We start from the raw sequence: 17,341 nt of genomic DNA on the forward strand, positions 1-17,341 counted from the left end.
TCACAGAAGTATCTGACAGAGACAGATAAAAAATAGCAGGTTATTATGGTCTCTCCTCCTCAGTCAGCACTCACACGGCGCCGGCCCCACGTCTGAGCGGTGCCATACGGTGTTTCCTGGCACATCCATCCCCAGCGAGACACACAGAGACACAAATCAAATCTCCAGTGCCAATACTTGTAATTCTGCTGGGATTCTGATCATTTCATTAGGAAGGAGTGCTCCCAGGCACCACATCTCCTCAGTGTGGTGCCACACTTATTGTATCAGTAGGTGCTCATTTACCAGCACCAAGTCACCCATGTTTTAAAAGGTTTTTAAAAACACCCGTCGCAGCCTTCATTGTCACTGACAGTTCCTCAAAACCAATCATAGAAGTTATTTTACTCAATATTCTGAAAGCAACAGATGATAAAAAAAGGCCAAAGAGTGATGGTGTCTACCTTTCAATTCCCACTTCTTCCACAGTGCTATGTGGTCCTGTGAAAGGTAATTTCCCTTCTTTGTTATTAGCTGTATTTAGTAAACGTTAAATTTTTTCACATTCAAAATTATTCACATTCAAAATTATTCACATTCAAAAGCAATAGATAACCAGTTGCATCCCTTTGTAGTCAGTCTTGAACACAGAATGGCAGCTTAGTAGTCAAAATGTTAACTCAGTAGTCAAACCACATAGTCAAATTAGGTATTATGACATGAAAATACACAATTTTTTTATTTCTGTGGCAGCCCACAAAGGGCACCGTGCAGGAGGGGTTTTCACATACTCCCTAAAAAGAGAGAAGCACCATCCTTAAGTACATCCCCCAAAACTGCACACACAAACAGCCAGATTGACTTAAAAAGGAGGTTACCCAGAGTGTCTCCGAATTTAAGTTAATAATGGAATGGCAGCTTGAGCTCTGCAACTCCTTTAGTTTTGGTAGCACTGTATATATATCACAAATGGTTAAAGTACTTTCTTTTTTTTAAGCAGAAAAAAATAATGAAAATTTAAAAAATGCTTATAAACTGCATGCCAACTGGTTTGGGTTGTTTTTCCTCTTCTAAATGCCTATTGAAGGTCATTTGTTTAGTGCTTTTACAACACGTATTTTCATTTTAATTTGAGCATTTTCAAAAGCAAAATGAAGTGAAATGTCAACTGTTTGATATTCTGCAGCATAACCCAGGTGCAGCTGTTGCACTGGGGAGAGCTCTGAGTGACAAGAGCTTTACCCAGATGAGTTGCTATTTCTGAGCACAACTTTAAATAAATAATTTAAAATGGAACAAAAAGAGACAGCAAAACAGAGCAGGCTCAAAAATTGTTCGATAACATGGTGTCATATTGATAGATAAGACTGACAAGTCCAAATACAACTCTTGGGTTTCATCAACAAAGATGTTCTTCAATGCAAACAGAAATAGCAAAGGTGAAGAGACAAACGAAGCAGCTGAAACAGGCAGCTAAAAGGAACGTTGTAGAAAGACCTGCCGGATCAAAGCCACACGGTTTGCTGGAATCACATTAAAACTTTCTACAGCATCAATAGGTTTGGGTTTTTACTTCAGGCTCTGTGGAGTACCTGCCTGCAAGCCCAAAATTCTCTTCAAGGGAATACAAATAATTCCAAAATATTTCATTTCTAGATGAGGATAGGCGACAGATTCTGTCACAGAGTTATTGAGGCAATATTCTAAGGCCACTGGAAATGTAAGCAATTTGGGGGGGTTCAATCACATCCTCAACAGCCTGGAGAAAAGTTTAAAAATAAAAAGGTCCTAAGAAGACAATAGGGTGAAATAACTCAGTCCCACAGAGGCCATGGCAAGTCTCAAATTTGTGTGAATTTACATAAAACTGCTCTGACGTGATATATCATGTGAGAATGACGAGAATGGCACTTTGATGGGATTCTAAAAATTTCTCCGTAAAACTTAATTCCATCATAAATGTAGCTCCTTTTTCACAGGTTATGCCTCTGCTCAGGAGGTCCATCCCCAGCTTGTGCCACTGTTCCCTTGTGCATGCAGACGAAGGGGATGTGCCTCCCTGGTTAGCTGTGGAACTATGGGACCTCCAACAGATACTTTTCTTCTCTGGATTGAGGGTTGAAGAGTATCTTTAACAACCAATTTCACTCTCCCAGCCACAGTAAAAAACTGAAAACAACTAACCCCAAACAAAACCTATTAGTTGACATGGAATCAACAAATGGTTGGGGTTGGAAGGGACCTCTGGAGATCTCCTAGTCCAAGACATAAATTGTTCAACCATAATTCAAGTATTTTCATGGAGACCAGAGAAGCTCCCTTGGAATGATCAGCTGGCAGCATACCTTCAGCAATGGTTTTAACTGGTTTTCATCCCTTAATGTTTTCTTTCATAAAAGAGCTGTGTAGGATGTAAACATTTTGTAACGACAGACAGGTCAGGGACGTGGAGAAAGCACAGTCAGGAAGGAAGTTGAAGGGTATTTAAAATTCATCTGTATCTATGACAAATTAAGGAGAAGGCTGGAAGCTTGTTTTTGAAAACTTAAGACAGTTCACTTCAAAGGTTTCTTGATTTTTTGAGGATTTTTTTCTGCAGGAGAACATTTTCTTTCCACTGTTTGCAGCTGCCACTGTTTTTAGTCCTTCCAGTTGCCGGAATTATCGGCATGCTGGTTGTTCAGAGATAAAGTAAAGAACAATTTAATGCAGAAAAAAACTTACCTTTTGATTTCCCCATAACTCCTTCCAGAGGCTGACTGGACACACAGCTTCAGTTCTCTGTCAAGGAACCGTTTCTTGTTCTGCCTCTGGCCATACACCTTCAGATTTGACTTTCTTTCTATGCTGAGGGCCAGCTACACTTTTATTTTAATAGGACTTTAATCTACACTCCTCCCACAAATTCTCAGAAGTGCCTGTTACTTGAGACTGGCTGACTCCTGAATCTTAGGAGCACTTTTCTGATAGACTTCACTGGTGCCTCAGGACGTTGTCTCCACACTACCCCACTTCTCAAGATGTCTGTGTGTATCTTCTCACTTGAAATTGATTTTCTTACCATTTCTGGCTTATTTTTAGCTCTAGTAAAAGAAGCTCCCTTAGCTGTGTGTGATTATCCTCCACAAGTTTCCCTTTCCTTAGCAGGCTCTAGTGTTGCACTCTCTCCTTGGATTCTTTCACCTTCTTTCCCACAGTAATTCCTTCAGACATGCTGAGATAAACACCACCAGTATTACCCCACCTCCTTTTGATAACTGAGCACCAATGTGCAGAAGAAGAGATACTCTTAAGGAAACAAATATTGAGTTATGAGTGGGGGACAGTATTTGTTTAATACTGAATCCTATCAAGGCATGTGCACAGGCCTGAAAATTCTCAAAGGAAATACTTCACAATCAAAATTACAGAAGGAACTAGAGACAGCAGTGTTTCAAACTCCTTGGCATTTAAAATTATAAAATATTCTATTTATTTATTTACTTTTGTGCTTGTGACCCATTTAAATCAGAGAGGAAATCAGTGACAGGTTCAAAAACAGGTGTAATCCCATGGATGCCCTGAATTCCCAGTGACCAAAGGAAGTACTGGTATTTTACCAGAATAAACATTCCAGACTGTCCATCTATTCTGACCGGTTTTTTAAAGGAAGTGCAGGTATACCTATGGTTCAGACACACACCATTTTTACCAGGAGTAGTGTGTTCCCAGTTGGAATAGCAGGGAAAAAACAAAAGGAAGGAGCTTCATTCAGCTGTGTTTGTTTCATATCAGGCCACCAAAGCAACCTGCACCACCCTTACTGTCTGTGGGCACTTGGAGAGCTTTTCCTAGGAAGTGTCTTCAAGAAATTACAGTTTCTAACTCTGAAAAGTCATTTAACAAATTAAATGAAGAACAGATGAGTGCATCAGATATTCTTAATTAGATCCCTCAACAAAGAATGGGGCAATCCACAGTTCTCATTCTAAAACCAAACCAGCATTTCACTGAACATCTTCTATATAACCACGGTTTCTTCACAATTTAGTTACACACGTTTTGAAATCAAACAGCAAATGACTCCAACTAAATGAAATAAAACAAGAGGACACATTTGTGAGGTGGAAGAAGGGCTTTCTGACTCAGTAGTATTTTTACCTCACAGAGTAGTAAGTCAATGATGTGGAAGACCATGCAGAGTGGAAACTTGGCAGTGAAGAGCGTGAGGAACCACTGGGATGCATACATGTGAGCTTCCAAATTGAGGTCTGAGAAGTGGCTGTGCAAGTCTGGTAACTGCTCCTGGAGCAAAGGAGAAAAAGAAATGTTTCAGGATTACCCATTAATCCAAGCTCTTCATCTACACTGACAGTAAGGACCCCGTTGCTAAACACCAAAAACCACAACAAAGTGAAATCCTGGCTTCTTTTGAGCAGTGGAAATATGTTTCTTGATAAATTTCAGTGCCCATGGTTACAGTTTTTAGTGAGATATCCACAGTGGATTCTATCACAGTATCAAATAAGGCACTGAGATTATCCTGAGGAATTACAAAATCTTCAGCAGTCAAAAGGCAGAGAGGTTGTGAAACCTATCTCAGAGTGTGCATTTTTATCTCTTTGCTCTTGATTTGCTACAAATGTTTCTGCCGCAAAAAATAACAGATACTAGAATCAGGAGATCACCTTGCTGAGCTTGAAAGCAATAGAGCACAGACAATTTCTCTAACTAGGAGCATATATAAACACCACAAAATAAGCACTGAAAATGCTACTGTACAGTGATGACATATTAAGTTAATAAAGTATCTTTGTTAACAGTATATCTGTTAATAAAATTTGTTTTATTTGTTAATAAAAATCTTTGTAAACATATGTAAATATTGAGAAGTATCACATTAATCAGTAATTCTACTCTACAAAGTAGATTTGACATCTGAAAAAAAAATCATTAAATTAAAACATTAACAGTGGTCTGTTTGGTTTGGTTTCAGTATATGCCACAGAGGTATCTACGGTCACCTGTGACAACTGACTTCATCAGCCTTCACTGTGGTAACACAAGGCCAGGGCTTAATGAACTGTTAGTAATTCCTTATTAGTCAGAACAACGTGCAAAACTTGCAGCAGTTTAATTCTGTTAAACTGCTCGATGAAATAATTCCACCTGAAAAAAGAGCAGTGCTTTGAAGAGACAGCAAAACGTGCCAAATGACCTCCACTGGGTTGGTATTTCATAGGCATCAGGGTGTCCTGATTTGCCTGATCTCTTAACCACCAGCACAATTCACAGAAAGTAGGACACTGATGGTGGCAGTCCAAAGGATACACCTTGGCCTTAATAGCACAGAGACATCCTCTCTAAGCAACATCAGGGAACAGGGAAGAGAGGGAGAAAGCAAACAGAGAGAGGGGAAAAAACACAGATACCCGCTCTGCTTGGATACAAAGATTAGCAGCAAGACTGGTCTTTGAAAGACAAAAGAAACTGGAAATAAATTTGACTCATGGTGTCTGAATTGAGCTGTAAAGCCTTCCTTGCTTTGGTTCTGTCCCACCCCTCCAAGAGGAGAGGGGTTTTATTGTCCAGTAGCTTTTGGAAGCAAAGCATGAATCTCTTCTTCATCCCAGCATTTCCATTTATGACAGGAGAATTCATTAACTCTGGCCCCACCTGCATTAACTTCTCCAGCTGGAAAAATTTGCAATGGAGATCTTCAAAGTTATTTCTGTAGAGGTCCCTCAAGCCATAGTCATACATTATTTTCACAAATACACAGAATGCCTGCTCCTCTGGCATCTGTTGGGAAAAATACACAAAAACAAGGTTAAAATCAGAGCTGAGGCTGGAAATGCCTTACACAGATACACACTCCTAAATACCTTAGGCACGATGAATTCAGAACAGGGATATATCAAAACTTTCAGCAAAGCCTCTGAATGTAGAATTGAGTAAGTAAAATATCAAGGGCACTGTTCTCCTTGATGAGCACTTGGATTTGGCTCTTTTAAGGCCTTCTCTGAAGAAAATGGAGGATCAAATCACAGGTTCCTGTACATATAGATCCCTACAGCAGCACAACTGGCAGCAGCATTCCTTCTGCCAAACAGGGATGAGAACAACCAGTACACAACTCACAGGTACAGAACAATTTAAAACTGAAAAAAAAGAGAGAACAAAAATAAAATAAAAAGGCAATGACTCATGACAGTGATTTCTACTGAGAGAGATATGGTTAAAAGGGGAAGATTCAGGAGAATTAAGGTACAACCGACCCTTAGTGAGAATAATGCTCATCTGCTTTCATCCAAACACCAGGACACTGAACTCTGAAATCAGGCTTCCCACGATTCCACCAATTAACATCCTGACTTTTTCAGAAGCCCTATCACCATAATCTCTATTTCATTCTGACCAAAGTTTCTCATCCAACAGAGATTTGGGAGGTGGTACCAACAGAAGCTGTGTGAGTCACTCTAAACTCACAGTTTTTGGCTTGAGCCCACTGAATGCTGAATTTGTGGGAAGCCCTGTGTCACAAAACCTCCCCATCATCTCCCTCCCTTCCCCCGTGCCTTCAGGTAACACCATAATAAGATGGGCACAAGCAGGTTCACTGCAGAGCCCAAATCAAGCTTTCAAAGACAATAAAAACAACCTTTCTTTTGCAGGCACCAGATTGTAGGAAATGAAAACAATTATTGAGGATCAAGAACTCTTGACCTTTTAGTGTTTTCACTCATTCTGTCTCTTGCCAACTCCTTATCCAATATAGTGACAGATAAAAGCTTGGTATTTTCTTCAAAGGGAATTTTAGTCTCTTGATATTTACCTCCAGGGTTTCATCCTTTATGCTCAGCCCATGATTAGGGCCTGTTTCCAGGGCCATGGGCAGACACTTTCATTTTCATTTTCAGACACCATAAAGGAAAGTAACTAGTTAGCATAGTGGTGCCAGCTCAGCTGTTGGCTCCCAGTCCAAGGCTGATTCACCTTGGACAAGTTCTTAGCCATCTCAAAGCTCTTAATCACAATTTTATCTGGATTTATCCGGATGCAATGATCCCCACTGACAGCAGATAAAAGCTGCAGACAAAGTAAAGGAAGAAATGATTTTATCCTGACCAAAAGGCTCAAACCTGCTATGTAAGAAGGATGATGAAAGCAAATTTCAGGGGTTTTTGGTCAAACTCCAATAATTTCTAATGAAATAGAAAACAGGTGCTCATGCACAAGCTCATCTCCCCTGCATGCTCAGTCAGACACTCGTGCAGTGACAGCTGTTCCCCCGAGACAGGGAGAGGGAACAGAGGCCAAATAGGTCCCCAAGTCCTTACTCTCAGGGGACAGAGGGTCTCCAATATTACCAACCCTAAGAATTCAGAATCATACATCGAGTTTTCATTAATTATTTTATTCAGTCAGAACACAAACTTTGGGTATTGCCAGTCTGATTTTTAGCATTAAGATAACAAAGGGCAAATATCTGTTCTTTGACATTTTAGGGTTTTTTTCACAGAGCAATGGCTCTGAAAAATAGACAAGAAAAAAAGTCAAAAACTATGAGACTTACAGTAAAACGATTAGAGTTGGCAACACTGTCCCCCTGTGATTAGAAGTTACCTGCTCATCCTTGATGGGAATTTCATCAAAGCAGCAAAACCACAAAAATCAAGGATGGAGGTGCAGGCTACCCAGCCACCCCTGAAAGCTTTCTAACTGGAGAGGAAGGATACCCTGTCCCAGAAAAAAAAGGGAAAGGAAGGGATCTAGAAATCCATGCAAAGACAGGAGAGTTAGAGAGGGCCTTACAGGCAATCACAGCACACAGATTGGTTGGAGAATTTGAGAAAAACAAGAGTTTGAGGACATCCTGGGAAGCTGCCAACTTACATGAGCTCATTGAGACTGCTTCCCTTCCCCCCTTTCTCTGAGAATTTCACTTTAATATCCTATTATGAAAGCAAACATTATAAAGGGCATATTAAAATGAGTGTAATTTCCATTTAGTATTCCCTGTGTACAGGGCAATTTCTTCCAACTCCAGAAACACTGGAAACAGAGGTAATTCTCTGTAGTAATGATAGCACAGAACCGAGGGAGAGGAGCTGAAGTATCAGTCAAATGTTAAGAATGCGACACCCACACGTTTCCAAACAACTCTGGTATTGAAAATGGCTTATTCTTCCAGTGGAACTTCAAAATCCTGGTTTGGGTAAAAAGTTAATTGCAAAATAACTGTTAGAGAAGCTAATTTGCAGTATATGTGGGATTGCAATAATGTGACTAATTCAGGTTTATCCTTAAAGGATCTAAAGCTTCTCTGCAACACTGTCACTCTGTATCCTGTTCCTTAAGTCTTCCAGGAGTTATAGCTCTCCCTAGGAATTACAGTTTAAATTAATCTGAATCTGAGTTCTCAATGCCTTAGGAAGCATATGTGTAACATATATACCAACAGCTGACTCAAGCCCACAATCCAAAATGTATTTTAATAATGATTAATAATTTACTAATTAAAACTTGACAGGAAAAGCAGGCAAGAGCCTGAGTAAGAGCTGTGGTTGGAGTTTGGGGTGGTTTATTCTGATCTACTTTATCTGAATAAATACTTGAACAAATACACTACTTGAATCTGCAGAGATTTTCCACTGAGACATCAAAGGCAGAGCATCTTGCAAACTATAAAACTTGTGTATTTATTTATCTATCTCCAGACATATGTGCAGGCGTTTATACAGGAAGTAACGGATCAAATTTTGTGCAGTTTTTGGTTACAGGCTAAAATATCAAGGTTGAAATTCAGCTTTCATTCACAAGATATTATAAAGTGTCCCTAGGAGAAAGTCTCACTAAAAATGAATGAGACTGCCTGCTTTGCTGAGCTACTCTGAGAATGCCTCCCAGAGTTAAATCCCCCATAAACACAAAGGGAGCTCACCAAGGTGACAACTAAATTAAAAGAAAATATTAATATGTAACAAATCAGCTTCAGGTTTTGACACAGAAGTACTTGACAATCTAATGGATTTTTCTCAGACAAAGCAAATCTACATTCATGAAGATAGAAGCCATTAGTCACTATTGCCAAAAAGCAACAAGAGGAAAATGAATACAGGCAAATAAACAACAGTAAATATCTGTCAGACAGCACCACTGATTTTACAGCTGCTTTGGTTTCAGATATCAAAGCTTTCATTTTGCAATTAACTCACATGAAGCAGAAGCACAGCTGCAAGGAAAGACTGTCCCTGGCAGTAGCCGATGTCCTCATCGTAGACAGAGTAGGCCTAGGGGAAAGGAAAGGCAAAATGTGTTTAGCATCCCTATTAACATGTTCATTAGCATGCACCCACCACCACCAAAATGGGCTCCCAGCAATGAGAGCTCAGGGTATGGCCTTCCAGTATCTGAGGGGCTCCATGGGAGCTGGGGAGCAACACTCCATCAGGAACGGGAGGGACAGGACAAGGGGGATGGGTTCAGAGTGCCAGAGGGCAGGGTTAGATGGGGTATTGGGAAGAAATTCCGTCCTGTGAGGGTGGGGAGGCCCCAGCACAGGTTGCCCAGAGAAGCTGTGGCTGCTCCATCCCTGCAAGTGTCCAAGGCAGGCTGGACGGGGCTTGGAGCAACCTGGGACAGAGGAAGGTGTCCCTGCTCACGGCAGGGGATATAACTGCATGAGCTTTAAGGTCCATTCCCACCCAAACCAACCCATGATTCTCTATGGAACACTACTCAGGCTAAAATAATAAATGGGGTGAAACCACAGCCACTCTCGCACAGGCTTTCAGGGCTCTTCAGAAAACACCCACAGGTCACTCTCAATGCTCCACACATGCTGTTACTGGTAAATTTTTGTTTTCCAAACAGCACGAGAAGAGTTGGATGCAATTTCCCTTCACCAAAACCCAGGATAATTCTGCTGAGCACTCTACCGATATCACAAATGTGATATAAAACCCAGGGTAGTTTGTGCTGTGGGGGGAGTGGTTGTTTGGTTTTGGAAAAACAAGTTCTGACATCATGGAAGCAGAGGACCTGAAGTTAGAAAATGCCAAGAACTACCATAGCCCAAACATTTCATCAGGAACAGCCTTTCCATGCCCTTGTAACACCGAAGAATGAACAAGACTCATTTTCCTATTGTATGACTGACATGTTTTTTTCTTACTCTTAAAAAAACCCCAAACTAAAATAACTAACCTTTCCTTCCCCCTTACTTTTCCAAGACAAGAAGACAGATCCTGTTTTTAAAGAGATGTCAGAGGATGTTAAGAATTCAAGGAAACTCGAGAAAGTTTGAGCAGCAGCAGGACTGACATCAGAGGGGGAGATATTCCTGAGGGAATCAGAGAGGTATTGAGGCTACAGCCAGGGAAAACAAAAGCAAAGGGCAGAGCCACGGGGAGGAACAAGCCACAGGAAGCAGAAGATCCACTTTGCCTAGAACACCACATTTATCTTCTTTTTTTAAGTCTTAGGTAAAAGCAAGATTGCAAATACCCCAAATGGAAGATCAGAGACACTGGGAATAAACAGTCAGAGGTGCTGGGGAACCAAACCCACCCAGGACTATCCTCCAGTATTCCAAAGGTGGCTATGCTGCCTCTCCAGAAGGTAATTACTGACTTAAAAAAAGATGTGACTCTTTTCCAGCCAACAAAACTGCAAATTAATTCTCCCAGAAATGCTGAAATGGAGGCCAAAGCATAAACTCTTTAAATCACTTTCCCTCTTCATTCAGATGGGCAAAACTTCATATTTGTGAGGAATTCTGCAATGATTCCAGGAGACAGGATTCCTGTAAATACCACCTGAGTATTCCTTTAAAGGTCACTGTTTCTGAAAAACTCCCCCCATACATTTCCCTTTTGAAAAGCTGCCCTTTCCCCTTTGAAAGAGCTGCGGCTCTTTGCCCTTTGTCTCCACTGCTCACCACTGTTTTGAAGGCTGTTCCATGGAATTAGTCAGGAGCTGAGTGAAAATAATCCCAGCCCACTGCTCAGGTTCAGGGGCCACGCAAATTCACGAACATCAGTCACAGAAATCATTGTAAAAAACCCCTTTAATTAACCATATCAATCTGCATACTAGTTTGAACCAGCTCTAGCCACTGAAGCCAAACAGAAAAAATAATTCCAGAAATGCACAACACAAAATTTGGATTGGGGGGAAAAGGGATGTTCTCTTCAAAAAAATTAATTTAAAATTACTCTTCAGCTACCAAGCACTAAATTAAGAGAAATTACGTTAAATGCTTAAATTAATGTTGCATATGACTAATTAGAACCATCTTCTGATTATTCACCATCATGAGTATTTATCTATTTGTTCCCCCAATTAATCAGTTATTATGCCTAATATTTTATATCTGTAGCATTCCTAAAAGATGTATTATTCCTGCTTTCTAAAGGTCAACTCCACCTAGAAACATGAGAAATTTGATTTATGATTTCTTCATACTATATAACAACGCTTCTAATTTACTTTAAAAATTCCAGGCTGAAAAATTAACAGCAAACTGTCAATGCCTGGGGGTTCTCCTTTGTGAGACGCATTATAGCAAATAATTTGCTGAAAATACCAATAAATTAATCCAAAGGAATTATTTTAAAGTAAGTATTGAGAAAGCAACAAACTGCTTCCAAAACTGACATAGATTGAAAAGTACAGAAAGTTATCAGAAATAAAAACATACTTCTTTTGAGATTGTGAAAGAAGCTGAAATTATGGTAAAATGAGGAGGGTGGAAGGAAATCCTCACTCTGCACGTTAAATACAAAAATATGAAGGAAGACCAGCAAATTCTCTCATAATCAACTTCCTGAGCACATCTGAACTAGTAATAAATCTACTTCAAACACATGCAGAGCAGGAAGGCAAAGTCTCTGCTTGGAAAATACATGGTCGATGTAAGAAAGTTTTATTTAAACTCCAGCAGAAAATCACCGTGAACTTTGTGTCTGGTTTATTCCAGAAGAATCCCAGGGGTTGTCATCCTGCTGAAACCATTTCTAACAGGGGGTGTGTTGAAGGATCTGTGTCCAGCTGAGTATCAGAAGGGATGATCAATTAAAGGGAATAAAAAAATTCAAGATTTATTGAGAACAGATGGTATTCACCCAAAAATCTTAGAGAGGGAGAATAAACTGGTAAACCATTACTTGCCTAAACTGAAACTTTTCTAAAAATGTTGATCCATAGAACTACAAATCAGCAAGTTCTGGATAATTTGGTTTAAATAAAAATGTGAAATTAATTAGTGGATGCAGATATACATTGGCTATATAAGTGAAAAACTGAGGGTCCCAGCAAAAGGACGTCATCATTAAACAAACCTTTGAAGCAACCAGCAACCATGGGAAAAAAACATTAACTGCTTGATCTGTGTGCTTTTTGAAATTCATTTCCACCAGGTCCTTCCCCAAAATCTCATCTTGACAAGCAGCTGTTATCAGATATGGGGACACAAACTTCACTTCAGAATTAGATCAGGTTCTCCTGTTAAATCAAAGCATTATAATCCCAGCAACTAAAGATTTCTCTTTAAGGAAGTCTCTAAAATCGACATGATTTCCCTGCATCTACCCAATGCAAAGAGATTTCTGAAGCTTTATGCATATTACATTTCCAATTACACTATTTTATTTTTAAGTAACCTATGGGACTTGGTATTGCTGATATATGACATAATTAACCGAAACAGCCTCAGAAATAAGGATGCTGCCTAGAGATACCACCACAATATCAGATTATTAACAAAAGATCTAAGATTTATTATTTAGGATTTATGCTTTTAAGGAACTGAGGAACTTTCTCCTTCCACGTGAAATATGAAAACAAAGCAAAATCCCAAACCCCTTTTTCCACTGCAGTCATTGTAATTTTGCAATTTCAAGAGAATGGGATCTCTCCCATGAGAACCTGTGACAGTGTCACAGCCTTTTAACTGATTATTTTCTTAAACTCTTGGGGAACTTCCAATCACAATTCCCCAGTTAACTGAGACTTTAAATATTCTCTGTCTTGTAAGTGGGACTTAATGGAGGTTCTGAGTTGAAGCCTATTTTCTTTCATTTTAACTAAATGAGGATCTCAGAGAATTAAAACACATTTTGAATAGTTATCTGTCTGCTGATGAGAACTGCTGTCCAGGTATTGGTACATCATCATCAGGAAGTGAATTCTTTGGAAGCAACAGTCTCCTAAAATGAAGTCCATGCTAGAGAACCACCTACATGTTGGGAAAGTGAATGAAGAATCCAGAGGTGGACAGAAATTATTCTCTAAAACAATTAATGGAGGGAAATCTCCCAAGATCAGAATCTTCTACAGGCAGAAACCTGCCAAGTAAGTAGCATCTAAAAGACAAACAGAAAGGTGGCTGATTTGAATTTAAAGCCCCAGATCTGGGATTTGTGTAACTGCTGCCTAGGGGTCCCAGCAGATATCAATAAGGAAGAGAAAGGAGTATGTCCCAAATTCCAGAATGAAATATTTCTCATCATTCTGCATCCTCATAAGCATGAAAAGGACTGGTTACACCTGCTGAAGGTTCACTAACTAGCAAATATCAGCCTTTACCACACTGCCTCAATAACACTGGAAACGAAACAGTTACAACAGCAGAAACTAAAGAGAGTTCATGAAAAATATTCCTGTAGTGTCTGTCTCACATTCCAGAGCTTTCAGTTCCCCTCTCGTGATTCTCATAGATAGAAATGACCTATGGATGCTGCTCAATGTTTGACACAGACACAGCTCTAGAGTTAAAAGTGTCTGAAAATCAGGTTCTGTCAGGAAAACATCCATACTTTGATGCAGACAATGTATTTTCTGACATGCTCGGTCGCTGAATAATTTTAGTGATAGTACAATTTCAAACTCCATATCTAAATTTATCATAAGGGCTAACAGCCTGAAAGTAGTAATATTCCTGTGACTGCAGCACTGAGGATGTATCACATTATACAAGGAATTTCTGTGCTAGCTGAAAACTGTATTTTTAGACATTAGTTACTCATTTATTGAGTATCAGGGAGAGGCACGTGGTTGTTACACAATGTGCCTCCCCCAGAGCTGGAAGGACTGAGGGGATGAAGAAATCTTCACATTTACTCGACAGGCCCCTGAACAGGCTCTTTCCAGCATCCAGGATTCCAGTGCTGACCTTTCCACCAGTACAGGCTCAGCAGAAGCCCCGAGTGCAGGAACAGCGCTGCTGCCTCCTCGCTGAGCACAGATGCAGGAGAAAGAGCCTTATTAATATGTAAATAAAATAAACACAAGATAACATTAAAAATCCCTTGCATGAAACAAGACAATATTTACCAGAATTGCTCTTCAACCCAGGAGCAAAGAAAATAAACAACTAAAAATAGATGAAAAGTAATTCCTAACTGATTGTGTTTATGCTCCCGTGTTTATCCTAAAATTGGCAAATAGACTCCTCTCTGACAAATAATAACAGCAAAGTGGACAAACACTGCAACATCCCATTTGGAAATCTGAGAAGATGCTAAGGATTGAAAAATGTGGAAGAATAAGCGCACAGTGAGAAGAGGTGACTATTTGAAAAGAGATGCTGCAATGAAATGGAGATGAAAATGTAAAAAAAGGATGAAAATTAGACTTTCAGCTCAGAGGCCGGCACTGAGCAGCAGCTCTGCCAAAGAGTAATCCATCATTCACAGCTTATCACAGGCATAGAAGCTGCTGGTCACAGAAGAACAACTCAAAGACATTTTCACACTTCAATATACAGCAAAGAAAGCCAAAAAAACCACCCATATCAGAGCCCAGTCGGTGTTAGCTCTGCTAGAAAACAGTTTATTGTTCCCTCTGCTAATGTGGGTACCAACAAAGAGACAATGGAATGACAACTAAAACGGAGTGTTTGCTCTTACAGCAAAGCAGCCACACACTGATCCTGCATGGAAAACCTTCAGGCAAGTGAGACTGGGATTAGGAACAAACTACGAATCTGAGCCACCAGGGAGATCAGGATTTAGTAACAAAATATGCCATGATACAAATGATTCATATCCTTCCACAGCACCTCAGTTCACTGCAAAACATGAACAGCAACTTGGAATCTCTGAGAGGCAATTCAACCACTTGATGAACCCCCAGGGAAGCGCTGGGCCTGTTTTCCCAGTCTGCCCAATAAGAACACCCACCCAGCCAACCTGATGGATTTCCCTGCATCGTGCTCCCTTTTTCCCATTGAAGTCACACTGGTTGTTTGTCCAATAGGAGTTACTTTAATCAGGAAATTAGGGAAAACACATGTCCTGTTAAATTCTGCACTGCACACGCTGCAAACAGCTGAGAGGATTAATTGTGCCAAGCGCTGCGATTCCCCAGAGCATGGAGCTGTAAGTACATATGCAGCATGGAAGCAGGCCCAGAGCACTGCTCAGTTATGCACTGTAACAGCAAGAGACAGGTCTTTAAACAGAGCTGGAATTTGCAGGGTATTTAAACAGAAAGCATGCAGGAAAGGAGCTCTTTTCCCAAAAAATTTCCCCAAAATTCGCTCTGTGCACGTCTACCTTGTGCGGTGTCCTCAAGCGAAACTTCCAGTCTAGAATCTGGAACTCTTTTCGTTCCTTACCACCATTGTCAGCCTTAAACTTTATTTTTAGGTACTTTGTCACATAAATGTTCCACAACAGAAAAAGTTTCCGTCTTTCCTGAGTTCCCGCTGTTCTGAAGGTGAGATTAAGAGACGGAAGGAAAACTGACAGACCTGTTAAAATGAGGCAGTGAGCCTTTAATGGTTTTCCTTTTTATCTGACAGCTCAGATCATCTCTCATTTCAGTGGGGAATGAAGAAAACGCTCTTCAGTTTTTTACCCTCCCACTTGAGGACAGACCTTTTCCAGCCTTATTCAATAATCCCATTCTTCAGACCTCTTGCTTTCATATTAGAAGAAGGCTATGAATGCCCCACACCTCTGGTAAAAGTTATTTTAGTAATATAAAGCTGCCACAATATTACTTTCAACAGAGATTATTACTTCTTATTCCCAGTGGAATGACAAGTTTATAAGTAAATTAATTAGCTTTAAACAATATTTCTCTAACATTCACCAGATCAATCAGTCAAGGTCCAGTCAGACCCAGCCATGGACATCTGTCACAGTCACAATCATTTAAGAAAACTATGTGAGGATGAAGGAAAAGTACCTCCCTGGAAATCTCCACAGCAGTTGTGTCTGATCTCAATACTGGCAAGTAGGCAGAAACCATCAACTCTAAAATCATTAAATTTAGGAATAATTTCATGGTGCAGATTGGATATGGCTGTTCTACCAGGAAGCAGTGATTCCCAAATCCTTCTCTGAACCAATGAGTACATAAAGAATGAGAGAGTCAGTAAGTCTTCCAGGACTTTTACAAAGCCTTCAACTTCCCAAAAGGCCCTTCCCAAAGGCTTTTTAGGGAACTAAGCTGCTACAGAAAGTCCTCTTACACACTCAAATAATAGGTTAAAGGACAGAAAGCAAAAGGCAGGAATAAACAGTTCTCACCCAGAGTATGAAGGTGAGGTCACTCACAGAACCCTGCAGAAAGATGTGCTAGGGCTGATGCTGCTGCAAATATTCACAAACCTTAAAGAACACATGAAGACAGCACAGTTACAAAGACTGCTGAAGAGACAGAGCTGCTTGGAGCAGGGAATTAAAACCTGACTGCAAAGCTGCTGTACAGATCATGTTCTATCAAGAGAAAGTGGACAAGTGGGAGAGGGCATTCAACTGCAGGTAAATACAAAATGCTTCACAGGAAAAGCAGCCCTTGACCTGACAGACACACTGCCAGGCCTCTGATCCAGACGGCAGGTTCCCAGAAGTGTTTGGGTTGGAAGGGACTTTAAAGCTCACCTCATTCCACCCCCTGCCATGGGCAGGGACACCTTCCACTAGCCCAGGTTGCTCCAAGCCCCGTCCAGCCTGGTCTTGGATGCTTCCAGGGATGGGGCAGCCACAGCTTCTCTGGGCAACCTGTGCCAGGGCCTGCCCACCCTCACAGGGAGGAATTTCTTCATAATATCCCAACTAACCCTGCCCTCTGGCAGTGGGAAGCCATTCCCCCTTGTGCTGTCACTGCAGGTGTCAGACACCAGATCAGGAATTGTTGGGTCGGAACCACCTCGGAGGGGTGTGGGTGTGCATGTGTGGGGGTGTGTGGGGGGGTTGGGGGTGGAGAGGAAGGGATGGGTTGAACCTCACGGAGCTGAGATGGCATCGTGTCCCTCATGGCAGCCCCTGGAGCCCACGCGGGGAAGCCCCGGAGCAGCTGCTGGTCACAAACATCCTGGGAAACCTATAACACCCCACAGCTCACAGGGACAGTGAGGACACTGCCCTAT

The 17,341-nt window shown here is 40.8% G+C and overlaps 1 protein-coding gene across 8 annotated transcripts in view; it reads right to left on the minus strand.

Annotated features, from left to right (window-relative positions):
• Positions 1 to 17,341, minus strand: part of RABGAP1L (RAB GTPase activating protein 1 like) — a 225,616-nt gene that overhangs the window by 83,652 nt on the left and 124,623 nt on the right. For 7 of the 8 annotated variants that reach the window (XM_027665273.1, XM_027665271.1, XM_027665272.1 and 4 more), the window contains 3 exons: positions 9,177 to 9,251; positions 5,635 to 5,760; positions 4,120 to 4,263 (listed from right to left, as the gene is read on the minus strand). In XM_027665273.1, coding sequence (XP_027521074.1) covers positions 4,120 to 4,263; positions 5,635 to 5,760; positions 9,177 to 9,251 — 345 coding nt within the window. Of the gene's footprint in view, positions 1 to 4,119; positions 4,264 to 5,634; positions 5,761 to 5,843; positions 5,943 to 9,176; positions 9,252 to 17,341 lie in introns of those variants that run through there. The other variant, XM_027665277.1, reaches the window with a different exon arrangement.

Source organism: Corapipo altera, unplaced genomic scaffold (assembly GCF_003945725.1).
Source record: "Corapipo altera isolate COAL_440 unplaced genomic scaffold, ASM394572v1 316, whole genome shotgun sequence".
In the NCBI taxonomy this organism is placed as follows: Eukaryota; Metazoa; Chordata; class Aves; order Passeriformes; family Pipridae; genus Corapipo; species Corapipo altera.